The sequence below is a fragment of the Myxine glutinosa genome, chromosome 7, assembly GCF_964187855.1.
Source record: "Myxine glutinosa chromosome 7, kmMyxGlut1.1, whole genome shotgun sequence".
NCBI classification, from domain to species: Eukaryota; Metazoa; Chordata; class Myxini; order Myxiniformes; family Myxinidae; genus Myxine; species Myxine glutinosa.
Window position 1 is genome coordinate 160,346,453 of NC_136267.1, and position 14,072 is coordinate 160,360,524.

The 14,072-nt window shown below is 46.5% G+C and overlaps 1 protein-coding gene across 2 annotated transcripts in view; it reads left to right on the forward strand.

Annotated features, from left to right (window-relative positions):
* Positions 1-14,072, forward strand: part of TOPBP1 (DNA topoisomerase II binding protein 1) — a 204,258-nt gene that overhangs the window by 165,159 nt on the left and 25,027 nt on the right. For both annotated transcript variants that reach the window (XR_013624186.1, XM_078782464.1), the window contains exon 22: positions 265-395. Coding sequence is in view for 1 of the 2 variants with exons in the window: in XM_078782464.1 (XP_078638590.1) it covers positions 265-395 (131 nt within the window). In the remaining variant the exon portion in view is untranslated. The remainder of the gene's footprint in view (positions 1-264; positions 396-14,072) is intronic.

The window sequence follows — 14,072 nt, forward strand, 5'->3', positions numbered from 1 at the left end:
TTATGATAAAACTTTGTGGATGAGTTGGGTCGGTGACAAGAACAAGCCGATTAGATTTTTTTATGTGACGAGGACAAATTAATCTGTATGCAGATCTGGCCCTATCAGTGGGATACAAAACATAGACTGTTCAACCTGGCGGAGGTATGTGCTCCACCGAGTGTCGTTCTAGTTCTTGATATTTTCATAGTAAATGTAAAATAATGTCCATGCCAATTTGTTCCATTGGCAGAATAATATAAGTGTATGTTTATTGTGGTGCAGATTCCTCTCCTCTGGTGGGTGAAGGCACACACCATGCAAGTGCCAGTTCAGTTGCAGCTCCAGTATCTACTGCTCCCTGCATCACCTTACCTAAGGCAAACCCACCATCGACATTTGCACCTGAACATCAGGTCAGTACCCTTGTGTTTTTTTTTTTTCCTGAGATCTTCTGCAGATAGCTTTTCCAAAACTTATTGTCATTTATTTACCACTAGGGCATGCCCGTACTATATATATGCCCGTACTATATATCTATCTAAAATTATATCCCCCCCCTCTATTTACATGAAATGGTTTGGTCCATTCGCAACGCCAAAGCGAACGGCGAACGGCTTGCGAGTACAGTGACAATCCCCCCCCTCTATTTACATGAATGGTTTGGTCCATTCGCAACGACCACAGAACCCCCCCCTCTATTTACATGCAATGGTTTGGTCCAAAGCGAACGGCTTCCGGAGTTTGGTAAAGAAATCGCCATCGCGTACACAAACGCGCAGGAAAGCGAATGAATCGCAAATTCGTTTTTATTAGTTTTAAAACATCGTTTAACGCCAACATAGCGCCAACATAGTTTGCAAACGTGAAATAAATGAATACGCTCTCAAATGTGCCATCCGAGGCAGAGTGTGTCCGCCACGTTCGGCACACGCGCTAGTTCGCTGCTCTCTGATTGGTTGAATCGTTTTTTGGACATCGCTCGGTAAGTAATTGTCCGATTAATATGAAACCTTGAAAAGGCACATCCTCGGGTCCCCAGCAATATACCTGGCAAGTTAAAAGTATATCGGACCCGTGGTTGTCGAGAAACAGCGGTCACAGACAAACACACAGACAGACACACACACACACAGAGATTACTGGAATTATAGATAGATAAGCCAAAGTATCGTCTGATGAAAAATGTGTACAATGATTAAAGACTTCTAATGCCATTGGACAAGCTGTTCCTACTGTTTTATAATAGGACTAGCCGAAAGCACCCGGCGTTGCCCGGGTTCTTTTTGAATGAAATTACTACTCTAACTCAGCTTTTACTCGCGGCCGTATAAGATTGACTACTCGAACTCATCTTTTACTCGCGGCCGTATAAGATTGACTCCTCTAACTCAGCTTTTACTCGCGGCCGTATAAGATTGACTACTATAATTCAGCTTTTACTCGCGGCCGTAGAAGAATGACTACTATAATTCAACTCAGCTTTTAATTGTGAAATGGGCCCAGCTCGGCCGACGCAGCCTCACCCGGCCTCGCCACCTAGCCTATAACCTTCCCGGGGCCCGTCCCGACATTTTTGGTTCTTTTTGAATGAATTTACTACTATAATCCAGCTTTTACTCGCGGCCGTAGACGATTGACTACTATAATTCAGCTCAGCTTTTAATTGTGAAATGGGCCCAGCTCACCCGAGGTGGGCCTCGACCGGCCTCGCCACCTAGCCTAAAACCTTCCCAGGGCCCGTCCCGACATTTTTGTATTGGAGGTTTCCTCCTATCTTTCACCGTTCAGGAGATTAGCTTGCGCAGACAAACAAACAAAAACTTTCTTTTATAATATAGAGAGATGATGCATAAAATACCCTCTTCCCCTCCTTGGAATTTATTAAAACATACTTTCATAATTCAACCCCTCACAATTCTTTTTTATGTAATAACAAATGTGTTTCAGCGTTTACCATTCAATCATTGTGTGAGAAGCGAAACATCGCGTGCGAAGGCAAAAGGGGGTGAGATGTTTCTTATCAAATAAATGGTTTATTTACTACCGAAGAGAGATGTTGTTCTGTGTGTGTCTGTGTCGCCATTTTTCTCAGAGTTGGCTGAACGGATCTTCGTCAAACTTTCAGAGGTTCATCAGTGAATGCCTGGGAGTGTTTTAGGGGGGAAAAAAAAATTGAAAAAAAGAGTTCGTTTTTTTTTAGTTAAAAAAAATCGCTCTTGTGCCGAAGCCTTTTTAAATTAATGACAGTTATATACAAGTACACATTTGCATAAATGAATACAAAACAATCACCAGACATTTGAATACAAATAAATCAAACTATTCCGGAAGTGTACAAAGTTGGTAGTACGGCTTGTTCTTCTTCCTGATCGGCATTACACTTAACTCAGAAACGTGATGAACGCCACATTCACCCACCAGCATATATAAGAACCCCCGTCCTCTCCTGCCTCCCCTCCCCTTCTCTCCTCCCCCCTCCCCTCCCCCCTCCCCTTCCCCCCCATACCCTACCCTTTCCCCCCCCTTCCCCCTACAACCCCAAGCCTACCCCCACTACCCCTCTTTTCCCCCCCAACCCCCCCCACCACCCCCCTTCTCCCTCCCTCCTCCCCTCCCCTTCCCCCCTTCTCCCTCCCTCCTCCCCTCCCCTTCCCCCCCTCCATCCCCTCCCATTCCCCCCCACCCCTCCTATTCCCCCCATATCCTCCCCCCCTCCCACCTCCCCCCTTCCCTCCCCTTCTCCCTCTCCCCTCCCCTTCTCCCTCTCCCCTCCCCCTCCCCCCTAACCTCCCCTTCCCCTCCCCTTCCCCCCCTCCCCTAATTCCACTCCCTTCCCCCCTCCCCTTCACCCCCCCTCTCCCCCTCCCCCACCCACTCCCCTGCCCGGCAACGCCGGGTACTTCTGCTTGTTATAAATAAATTACAGGGCATAAGGAAGAACAGTGCAATCAATAAATGCAGAACAGATCTTGGGTCAAAAAAACACAAGAAAATAAATAAATAACCCACTGTGGCAATGACAATATCAGATTCAGGACCTTCTCTTTGTCTCTCAAAACTTTCTCCAAAGTGTTCCTAAGCTCGTTGATTACTGGGATCTGCCTTCTCGCTCCAGCGATGGGTTGGATACAGACACTGCTCCCCAACAGAATCAGATTGGCACATGCATGTAACTAGAACGGCACTCGGTAGAGCGCATACCTGCGCCAGGCTGAACAGTTTGTTTTGAATCCCAATGATAGGCTGGATCAGGATTCGGACCTGAACCAAAATCTAATCAGCTTGTTCTTGTCACCTAACCAACTCATTCACCTAGTTTAGTCATAAGTCATCCGTAACTTTTTTAATATCATGTTATATATCGCTTTTCGCCCGATCCCTCAATGATGAAGAATCGCTTAAAAATTAAATAATTGTCGTATCTGAATACATATATACAGGTGTTCCCCAAAATCGAATCGATTCGTCCTTGTCACACACCCAACCGGTCCACCACGTTTTATCCAAATCCGTCCATAACTTTTTGCGATATCCTGCTATGTATCCGTTTTAGCCCCATCACTCAATGGTGAAGAATCACTTAAAAATAAATAATTATCGTATCCGAATCCATATTCAGATCTTCCCCAAAATCGAATTTATTAGTCCATGTCACACACACAACCTCTCTACCAGGTTTCGTCCGAATCCATCCACAACTTTTTGAGATATCTTGTTCATAGACAGACAAACAAACAGACAGACATGGGTGAAAACATAACCTTCATCCACCTTTGGTGGCGGAGGTAATAAATGGTCCTCACCAATGCAGACTCGATATCTGACACCTCTAACTTTTGGGTTCTTTCACCTTTCATAATGAGAAGGTTTTCATCAGGCAAGTGGCACTCACTTCACGATCTTTGCAATTACAATAATCGTTTGTTGGCATTTCCTACACAAACCTTCATACACTTTGCACCCACTACTTTTCACCTTTAGGAAACGACTTGCATTCCCTAGCTTTAGGCCCAAACTGGTTGCATGCCGAGCACTGCCTATCAGAGCTTTCCTAATGCTGTGAAATTACAGTCCACAACTGTAATGGCTATACTGTTTACATATGTTCAACTGTACGCTGGAATAATCCACACCCTTATCTCCTACCAGTATAACAGGTTCGTACTCCTTCACCTGAACACACTCGATGGCACTTCACAGATGTTTTTTATGGGCAATTAAAAAAGATCTTCCCTCATAGTGAACTCAAACATTCTACAGTAGCATCTCATGCAATTAAGAGGTGGATCCTTTGGGCATGTACAATTAAATTATTCCTTTATCAACAAGGTACACGAGTCATCAAATGTCTGTTCAGTCTTTGACAGTTCAATCCATTCTGTCAGATGATTTCTTAATTTGACTACAAGTTTCTCAGGTCTCTTTGATATCTCTAGCTTGACACCATTAGACTTGGGCCTCTACCCATCCACAGTGCAATCATACCTCTTCGAAAAATGCTTCTTTCAACTGGTATTAATCAACAGCCGCCACATCCGATAGCTTGCAAATTCCAAGGTATCAGGTGTGGCGGCTATATTCAATATACATTGTGTGTTTTGTTCGTTAACAGAGCGCTGAGCAAGATAGCCCATCCTGCTCTGCCCCATTCACCAACAACCGCCTTTAGAGGCCATTTTTCCCCAGAGAGCAGGGATTGGCCTTTTTTTGGCACCTTGGTCCCCTTTTTGAAGCAATGTTTTATGGCCGGATTCCCTTCCTGCCGCCAACCCTGTTAGTCGCCTTTTGCGACACACAGGGAATTACCAGTGAACTGGTACTCAATTTGCCGACCTCGGAAGGATGACAGGCTGAGTCAACACCCCCTCCCCCCCCCCCCCCCCCCCTGGCGTTAATTCAGCGATCGACTGGGATTCAAACCCAGGATCCTGGGATCCCAAGCTGTCACCCTAACCTCTAAGCCAGCACCAGGCAACTCTGCCCCATTCACCGTTGGTATCAAAAACGCTCAAATCCCATTTCATAACTGTCCAATTCATCTTTCCCTTCAACAAAGACAGGGAGCTTTGGAGCTCTAGCCTGCGTAAAATTATTCGCATTCTCCAGGCGAATACTTCGCTGAGCACCCTGTACCTCAAGATGCCAATCTCCAATTCAACTTCCAACATTTTAGTGGCCTCCTTTTTCAGCCTCAAGGCTTTTAGCCTCTTCACCCCCTATGTTTTCTGTTTCTGCTTCTCTCTTGAGGACTCTTCTATTTCCAGAACCTGCTGTTCAGCCATAAAAATGCAGCAAGTCCTTGCCCTCTAAGCAAAAATTGCTTCCAATCTCAAATAGTTAAATTGATCTACAGACAAAGGCTGTGAGAAGTTCATATTTGTGAAGGAAGGACTTGACATGACAGAGGATATAAAGTCTGCAACTGGCCTTTAAGACCAGCTTTTATGATGATCTGAGAATATAGTTCATGGTTGATAGTGAGAGTATTGTGTCTGATTTCACCTCCTGATAACTCCAAAGAGGGTGGCATATCTCTAAAGACCACGACAGCCTGTCGCCTCAAAACTTCCTATGGGATCCCACGCCCAGAGTCGTGTTACCAAGTATACAAAGAAGCCCAAGTGGGAGCGAGTACCTTGCTGACAGTCACACAACATATTGTTGCGGATATGAGGATTGTGTTTTTTTTATTGTGTGTATTATTATTATTGCTTTATTCTGAGCCTCCTTGCTCCAGTGTGTAAAGGTCAAAGGGCGTCTCATAATTAGTCCATAAAGCAAACACGTCAGCCAATCATAGAATACCTCTGTTCGATAGCTTATATCTTATTATGTGTTTTAGAGTAAGGCCTTGTCTTCCATTAGAATGACACTCCATTGCACCGAATCAATAGAGAATAGCTCCCCTTCAATAATTCCATTTCCCAGCCAAACTCTCCATCTGTGGGTAAAGCAGTTCACAAGCATGGGGTGCACGCCCTCTCAATTCGCTGCTATAGTGAAAATGTGCTCCGTGCTCTGTTTGAACAGGAGGGGCGGGGTCGCCAGGGAGAGGCAAGCCCAGGGCGCGCCAAGAAGGGCGGGGCTGTGCAGCCCCATGTCCAAATAAGGAAACAAGCCCGTGGCTCGCCACGAGGGCGTGCCGTCGGCGCGATGCCCAAATAAGGAGACAAGCCCGTGGGATTACCATACAAGGTCACGAAACAGAGCACGGGGGAGAGGGCGGTACCGAAACCGTGGAGGGCGTGTCAGACCCGCGCTAACGGTATGCGAGAAGGGTGCGAAGATCGCAGATGAGCTGGAGAGAAGTGAGAGGAAGGGAATACGAAGAGGGTTGCAAAAAGGCTGAGCTGACCTGGGTGGAGAGACCCGCGCTGGAAGGGAAGTGAGAGGAAGAAAAATACGAGCTGAGCTGCGTGGAGAGGGACACGACAAAAGAAAGGGTCCAAGAGAAAGCCGAGGAGCTTTTACGAAACAAGCTACACGAGAGATACAACAGAGGAGTGCAGCCCCGTTTCAACCAGCCGCGTGAAGCCCTGACGGTGTGCGCTGTAAAGCAGAATACAAGGAGCTGCCGGCTCCCCGCTTCCCGCCCGGAGTGGACCTGCTTGCTGTGCCCGGTGATCCCACCTGCTCATCCTTTCCAGCCATTCCTGCCTGCAATTTCCCCATTTTGCCTACGTGAGTTTGTTTTGTTCGTGCTGTCCTGGGTAGTAACTAAGTCTGTATAAGCTAGTAATTTTCACTGTGTCACCTGCGTCTCATGTCCCCTGTAAATAAACGTGACTGCTCTTTTTGCTTATGTGTGTAAATAATAATAATAAACCCCGTTACTCTTCTGTACGTCTTCTTCTTCCTCTTTGCATTCGTCGTCTTAGTCTTTTCCCGATTGAATAGCGGTGGCACGATACGGCCAACGTCTGGGTGAATCGGGTGAGTCGGGGAACAACTGTTCGGTCGCGGAGCCTCCGCTCGGCAAATATAACATCCTTAACCGCGAACCGTAACAATATCTTATTTGGTAGGCCGAGTGCAACCAATATTGTGTAACTGCTTCGGCAATCTAGAGCCCAATTAAGCTGGTCAATCCACCGTCACTTGCCTTACATTTCCCCTCCAACTGAAACCCCCTAATACTAAGTTCGCAAGCCCTCTTCCTAGTCCTCAATTCCCCCTTCCAGGCCCCCCAAAGCCTCAATCCCCCCTTCCAAACTTTGGCCTTTTGCTGCTTTCCCCCCACAAGATTGTCCTTTGGGCCGGACTCCTTCACGCTCTGCTCAGGTTCTTCCCTCCGTGCCGCCAACTCCGTTCCTCTCCGTGCACTCGATGGTGTGTCTGCGACGCAAACTCGATGCGGGTTTTTGGCAGGATCACTTGAACTGTATGAAGCGAAAGGGGGACAGCAGTCATGATGCTGCATGAAGGTATTCAAGAGTGGAAGATTAAAGGTGCGTTAGTGTGTGAAGCTTATTAGATCGGGCCACTTGACAAGAGGAAAGACTATTTGGGCTGTGATGATGGAATCAATGATTCTTGCCACCAAACTCTGTATACTTGGCCTAGCGGATGGATAGCAGACATGATGAGATAAAGATAGGAATCAGGGCATGAGAGAGGTTAGGCTTTTATGATAACATTCTTAGGCAGAGTAAATATCATATACATGAGGATTGAAGAGCATTCTTTTTGTGGGAGGGCAGACAGCAGTTCCTGTCTATTGGGCTGTGGCAAACATTTATACTCTGTGGAGCTGAGGCAGCTCTCGAAATATTTGCACTTTCACAAAAAACATGGAGAGAGCAAGCAAGAGGAGCTTGGGAGAAGCAGCAGAGATTTGAGGAAGAATTTATTACTATCAATTTCCGGAGGTTTTTGCAGAGATGTGGATTTGAAACAGATTCACAGATTCGGTCATGCATGCAGAATAAAAAAAGCTTTCACAACAATGCTGTTTGGCTGGTTGTTATAGAGCCAACAACATCTCATGTACAATATGTGCGTATATAATATACAATATAATATGTCACGTATAATATGTGTGTACATATAATATACAGTACATCTCAGGTATATGTGTGTACATCATATACAGTACATGTTACATACAATATGTGTATATAATATACAGTATACTATGTCACGTATAATATGTGTGTACATAATGTTACGTGTGTAGGGGTTGATGATGAATCTAGTAGGAAAGTTAGGAATATGTAAGTTTTAGTATGGACCGTATGTCGTAAAGAAGAAGAAGAAGAACCTTGCAGTGTTCATATGTTTTATACCTCTCCCACCTCCACCCAAGCCCTCCCCCTCCCACATTTCTCCCGATGTCCCTGCTCTCAAATGTTGTGTTTGTGTCCTTCCCCCTCTCTCCCCATCTTGTCTGCCGCTCCCCTTGTTTTTTGTGTTTTGTGTGTCGGTTTGACTTTTTGTGTGATTAATGTTAGCTCTTTCACGAGCCTTGATCTTGTATACAAAAAACAAACAAACAAAAAAAAACCACTTTGATGTATCTAAGTGGTGTCGATTGTCCGGGTAAGATCGTATGTGTCTCCATACGAGGGGTGGAGCTGTACTAATTAGGTAAGGCTTAAGAATAAACCCCAGTGTGTAATTGCCCTGTGATTTTTCCCTTCGTTATTATTGCATCAAAAAGGGCTGCCATTACAATAAAACGACGATCGCACTGTAAATGGACTCATTCGCTCACCACGCCGCCAGGGCTAACCAACACCCAGCACATTTGCCGATCTGCACACAAGCCCCGCCTCACGGCCTTCGACGTCACCCGAACATTCCCGAAGGGAGATTAGACTCCACCCCTGACAAATGGTAACGGGGAGGCCATGCCCCAGCCTTCATGATTGAGTAGAGCTCGGTGATTGGACAGAGTGTGACGTCAGCATGGAACATTCGAGAGTGAAGGAGAAAAGATGCAGTCGTGCCATCGTCCTCTCTCTTCTGGTCCTGGCTTTGCGTGAGGGACGGTCGCTTCGCTTGCTCTTTCCCTTTGTCTTGGTCGCGCTGGCAAACGGCTGTATCTTGGGCCGTGTCTGTTCGTGAAGCTTTGGATAGTGGAGGGAGGAGGAAGAGGAAGATGTCTCACCCTTGCTAATTATTTTGCCTCGGTCACACGAGCAAACGGTCGCTGTTTGGCCTCGAGTTTGCTCGAGTCCAACAGAGTCTGGGAGAATGAGGTGAGTCGGTCCGTCAAGCATACTCAGGACGAAATTAAGGTGACCCAGGGGACCCTCACCTCGAGCCACAATTGTGCACAGGAGGTTCCGAAATTAAATACCCAGCAGGGGGGGGGGGGGTGTTTTGGCCCCGAGCTGGATTCGGATATGGGGGAGGTGGGAAATGGAGCCTTGGAAAAGGTGATCCCTTTCGTGATTTTGGAACAGCTGCAGGGAGGGGCAGACAAACCCGAAAAGGGGGTTGTAACCTGCAGCTGCGGTTGGGCACCCGAGGCCAAACATTTTAAAATTAAATTTTAAGTCATATTTAAATGGGAGTTCAATTTGGAACAGCCTTGGAGGGAGTTGGTCCCCGGGCTGTGAAATTCGGACCAGGAGAGGTCATTGGGGTCGGCCTCGTGGGAAATTGACCCACTTGGAAATTGGTTGGTGTCAGGCAGCTGTGGGGCTGTTCTGGCAGAATTTGGACACGGGGTCCGACCATGGGTGTCGTGGTACGACCCGGGCCCCACGGGGGGTCTGGTGGAGTGTGGCATCCCTCGTCCGTCGGGGCACCGCCCGAGCGAGTGTCTCAGGCCGGCAGGGTCGCTGGAACCTGGTGGGGGTTGAGACCTCCGGGGGTCCGAGGTGGTGACTCATGGGCACCTGGCATGGTGTATCATGAGGGCCACTAGGGGGAGGTGTTGCAGGCTGCACTTTGGTGGCGGCACCATGGACGGCCACGTGTGGTGACCGCCTGGACATGTGGCCTGGCAGCCTCTCCCTGAGACTCTGGGACAGCCAGCATGTCTATGGACTCAGGTCGATCCGCATGGACAGGGACGGATATAGCCCACTGGACAACCATTGGAGTTAATTTTCCTTAACATCGACATGTGTAACGCATTCAAATGCTTGAGGTGTGATATTTTTTTGACTGAAGTACAAAAGTGCAACCCCAGCATCTATCCACTCATCTGGCAGGCATATGCCAAGCCTTCAGTCTTATTCTACAGTGACGAGGCCATTCATTCAGCAATGGGCATCCAACAGGGTGACCCCTGCGGGCCCGGCTTGTGGACATCGACCACATAGCTTGTGGGGTTCAGTCGGAGCTTAACATATGGTATCTCGATGACGCATCCTTTGGTGATGAGCCCGCAAAAGTGCTGGCCGACCTTCAAAATATCATTGGCCAACTGTCTGACATTGGCCTTGACATTAATGGCGGCAAGTGTGAGCTGACCATCCTGAACACACATTGTCGGATGGCTGTCAATTCACTGAAACAATATTCAAAGCAGTCCCCCCCCCCCCCCCCCCCCAATATTGAGATTTTCCTAATCAACAACCGCACACTTATTGGCACTCAGATCTCTTTGAGGCCATTGCCCAAAGCTATCACTGATAAACATGACGATTTGATCCGATGACAGGCCACCTGGAGCTAATTGATGCACACGAAGCATATGTTTTACTCAAAAAAATGTTTCGCCATGCCCAAGCTCCTTTATATCTTGTGTGCATCTCCCTCCTACCTAAATGGTGCACAGCTGGGAGCTTTTGATTGCACCGTTTGCAATACTGTATGCAAAATCTCCAATGTCGCTTTTGATGACACTCCTTGGACACAGGCCATGCTTCCAGTTAAGCAGTGTGGTCTGGGTTTCAGGAAGGCTATTGACATTGCCCTCACTGGCTTCATCTCATTGCTGGCTGCCCACCCCTTAGTTGATGCCATTCTCTGCAACGTAAGCATTTTGACACAAATGGGGAAGCTGACAGCGGCCATATCGTCATGGAGCTTGGTGCATGCAAACCTGAAAGCCTGTCCCAGCTCAGTCAAAAAACTTGGGACATTGAGGTGGCAAGAGTGTCATTTTCCAGCCTGTTTTTAAACAGGACAGATCAGGTCGCCAGAGCCTGTCTTTTGGCCACAGCGACTCAGGAGAGTGTGACGTGGCTTTTTGCAGTCCCTGTTCCCTCTTTGGGAACTCAGCTCGACCAAGAGTCCATAAGCATTGTGGTCGTCCTGCGAGTCCGAGTGGCAGTTTGCGAACGCCATAAGTGTCTGCAGTACAATGATGGACACACTTGGCCATCATGGTCTGTCATGTCGTTTCAGCACCGGTCGATCACACAAACATTCTGCCCTGAACGACGTGGTTAAACATGCCCTCCACCGGGCAGGGGTACCATAAATTTTGGAACCCCTGGGTTTAGACTGCAGCTAAAACACACGCCCGGATGGCTTGAGTATCGTCACATTTAAGAATAGTAGAAGACTATCCTGGGACTGTACCTGTGTTGACACGTTCGCTGACTCACATGTCAATAATACAGCCATTACAACCAGAGCGGCGGTCAGACGCTGAAGAGTCGAAACACCAATAGTATGCCGGCCTCAGCCAAACTTACATATTCGAGCCCATCGCCATTGAATCGACTGGAGTTTATGCCAATCTACGTCCCAAATCATGAGGAATATTGGCGGTAAACTTGCTGCAACCACTGGCGACAACTGACAACTAGCATGGTTTAAGGAATGACTGTGCTTGCCCGTCCAGGTGGGAAACACCATCAGCATTCTGGCTTCAGCCACAGATTTTCACAAACTATCACATTTGCCATTCACACATACATTATTTCTGGTTTCTTTTAAATAAATGTTTTTTTTTAATGTACATAATACATGTTCATTTTTCAATAATAAACTCACTCGTCCTATAAAGTTTAAATACCATCTTTACATCACAAAATTAGACTGTAAAGAAAGAGAAACTAGAAAAATGTGACTGTGATGCCAATATGCCTCCACATAGTCCCACAATGGGAAGATGCCATCACTCTGCATAATGCATATGTATGGGTAGGGGATCACGTTTGTGAAGTTTCGTGTTGATCGGATAAGGTTCGTTTTTCAATCCAAGATGGCTGCCAAACCATGTGACCTATGATCTCATAAATGTAATATTTCAATACAAATGGGTCATAGATCATGTGCATGCAATTTCAGATTTTTAGGATATGGAATTCGATTAAAACATTTTTGGCTGGTATACCACTTCACCTATGATGTCATCATTATCATGCTTTTGTTTCCCATTGGCAGTACTTGACAATGTGCCAAGTTTCAAATTTTTCCATTCAGCGGTTTCCAAGAAATAATTTTTTAATTATCTGCTTTTAATCTAAGATGGCTGCCATACTACGTGACCTATGACGTCACAATTATATAAACATTCTGCATGGGTGTCACTCCTACCCTGAAAGTTTCGTCTCAATCGGACATATGGTTGCTGAGAAAAACGAGGTTTAGCCCGGACGTACGGAAGGACGGACAGACAACCCGAAAACACAATGCCTCCGGCGACTTTGTCGGCGGAGGCATAAAAAATGGATCATCTATATAACGTCTAATTAATTCTATAGAACATCCATTCTTTGCAGAGTTGTATAAATATTTAAATGGATCTTCTATAGAACATCTAATGAATTCTATGGAACAACGGACCTCTTGCCAGAGTTCTATAGAATCCATCGGTTCCATAAAAATTCTATTGAGTTCTGTATAAATTCTACAGAACATTTTTTGAAGGGATCTCCAAGGTATGATTGTGGACGGACAGACACACAGACAAGACCCAATCCATAAGCCCCCGTTTCGGACCAAGTCCAATGGCGGCTAAAACCCATTAGCACATTTAAGGATCAATCAAAACACTCATGAAGCCCAATTGGATTACAACACCAAATGTTCAGATAAGATTGGGGAATAATCGGTTTGTCAGTTTCCTCTGCATGCCTCCAGAATCCGTCTTCTGGTCCTGTTGGGGATCGAACACAAAATGCGAACCATGTCCCACAGGGGTGTGCGCCCTGCCTTGAGACCATGTTTGGCAATGGCAGACCCTGTTGAATAGGGTTAGAATTTTGGGTTTGACCCCCTCAACAGGTTTGAATAGGTCTTTTGGTGCAGAGCACACACATCCAACCCCGAAAACAACTGGAGCCGCAAGAATAAAAGATACTATGATATCTTGAATGTCCACATTAAATCTGGGAGTGCAATATTGAAGTCTCAAACAGGCCAAAATGGTTCACAGTGTAGTTGTCTGTTTTCATTGACACTTTATGGCCTAGAGGCTCTAGCTCTAAGCTCTAGCCTGGGTTTGAATCCTGACACGGCTATAAACTGTCATCCCGGTATTTCACATGATGGATTCATCAATGTGTATGCTGTCCCTCAGAAGGACGTCAAGCTGGCATGCCATGTGCCAGCATTTGTTAAAAATAAATAAATAACCACCTTTAGAGGCCATTTTTCCCGCAAAGCGGGGGTTGGCCTTTTTCGGGAACCATGGTTGTTGTTGTTTTTCGGTCCCCTTTTTGAAGCAATGTTTTACGGCCGGATGCCCTTCCTGACGCCAACCCTTTTTGCCGCCTTTAACGACAAGCAGGGAATTACCAGTGAACTGGTACTCAATTAGCCGACCTCGGAAGGATGACAGGCTGAGTCAACCCCCCTGGCGTTAATTCAGCGATCGACCGGGATTCGAACCCAGGATCCTCGGATCCTAAGCCGGCACCCTAGCCGCTAGCCCAACACCAGGGATAAATTTGTTGGTGAAGGTTAAAGAGCACATGGTGTCTTTCGCAAAGAGTAGGCGAACTATCGCCGGCACCCTGAACAAATTCAAAATTCTAACCCTAACCAGCAGAGGGCATTGCATCAGTGGCACACCCACATAAATGGAGTGGTGATGGTACTCACGCAGTGACGTTACCCCACAGCCTTGTGCTTCATACAAACGAAGAAGAAGAATATTGACACTTTTTCTTTGTTTAAACCTGTTTTCTCTATGTAAAATGTCTTTATTTTCCATTTTCATTTCATGCCGTGCATTTTTG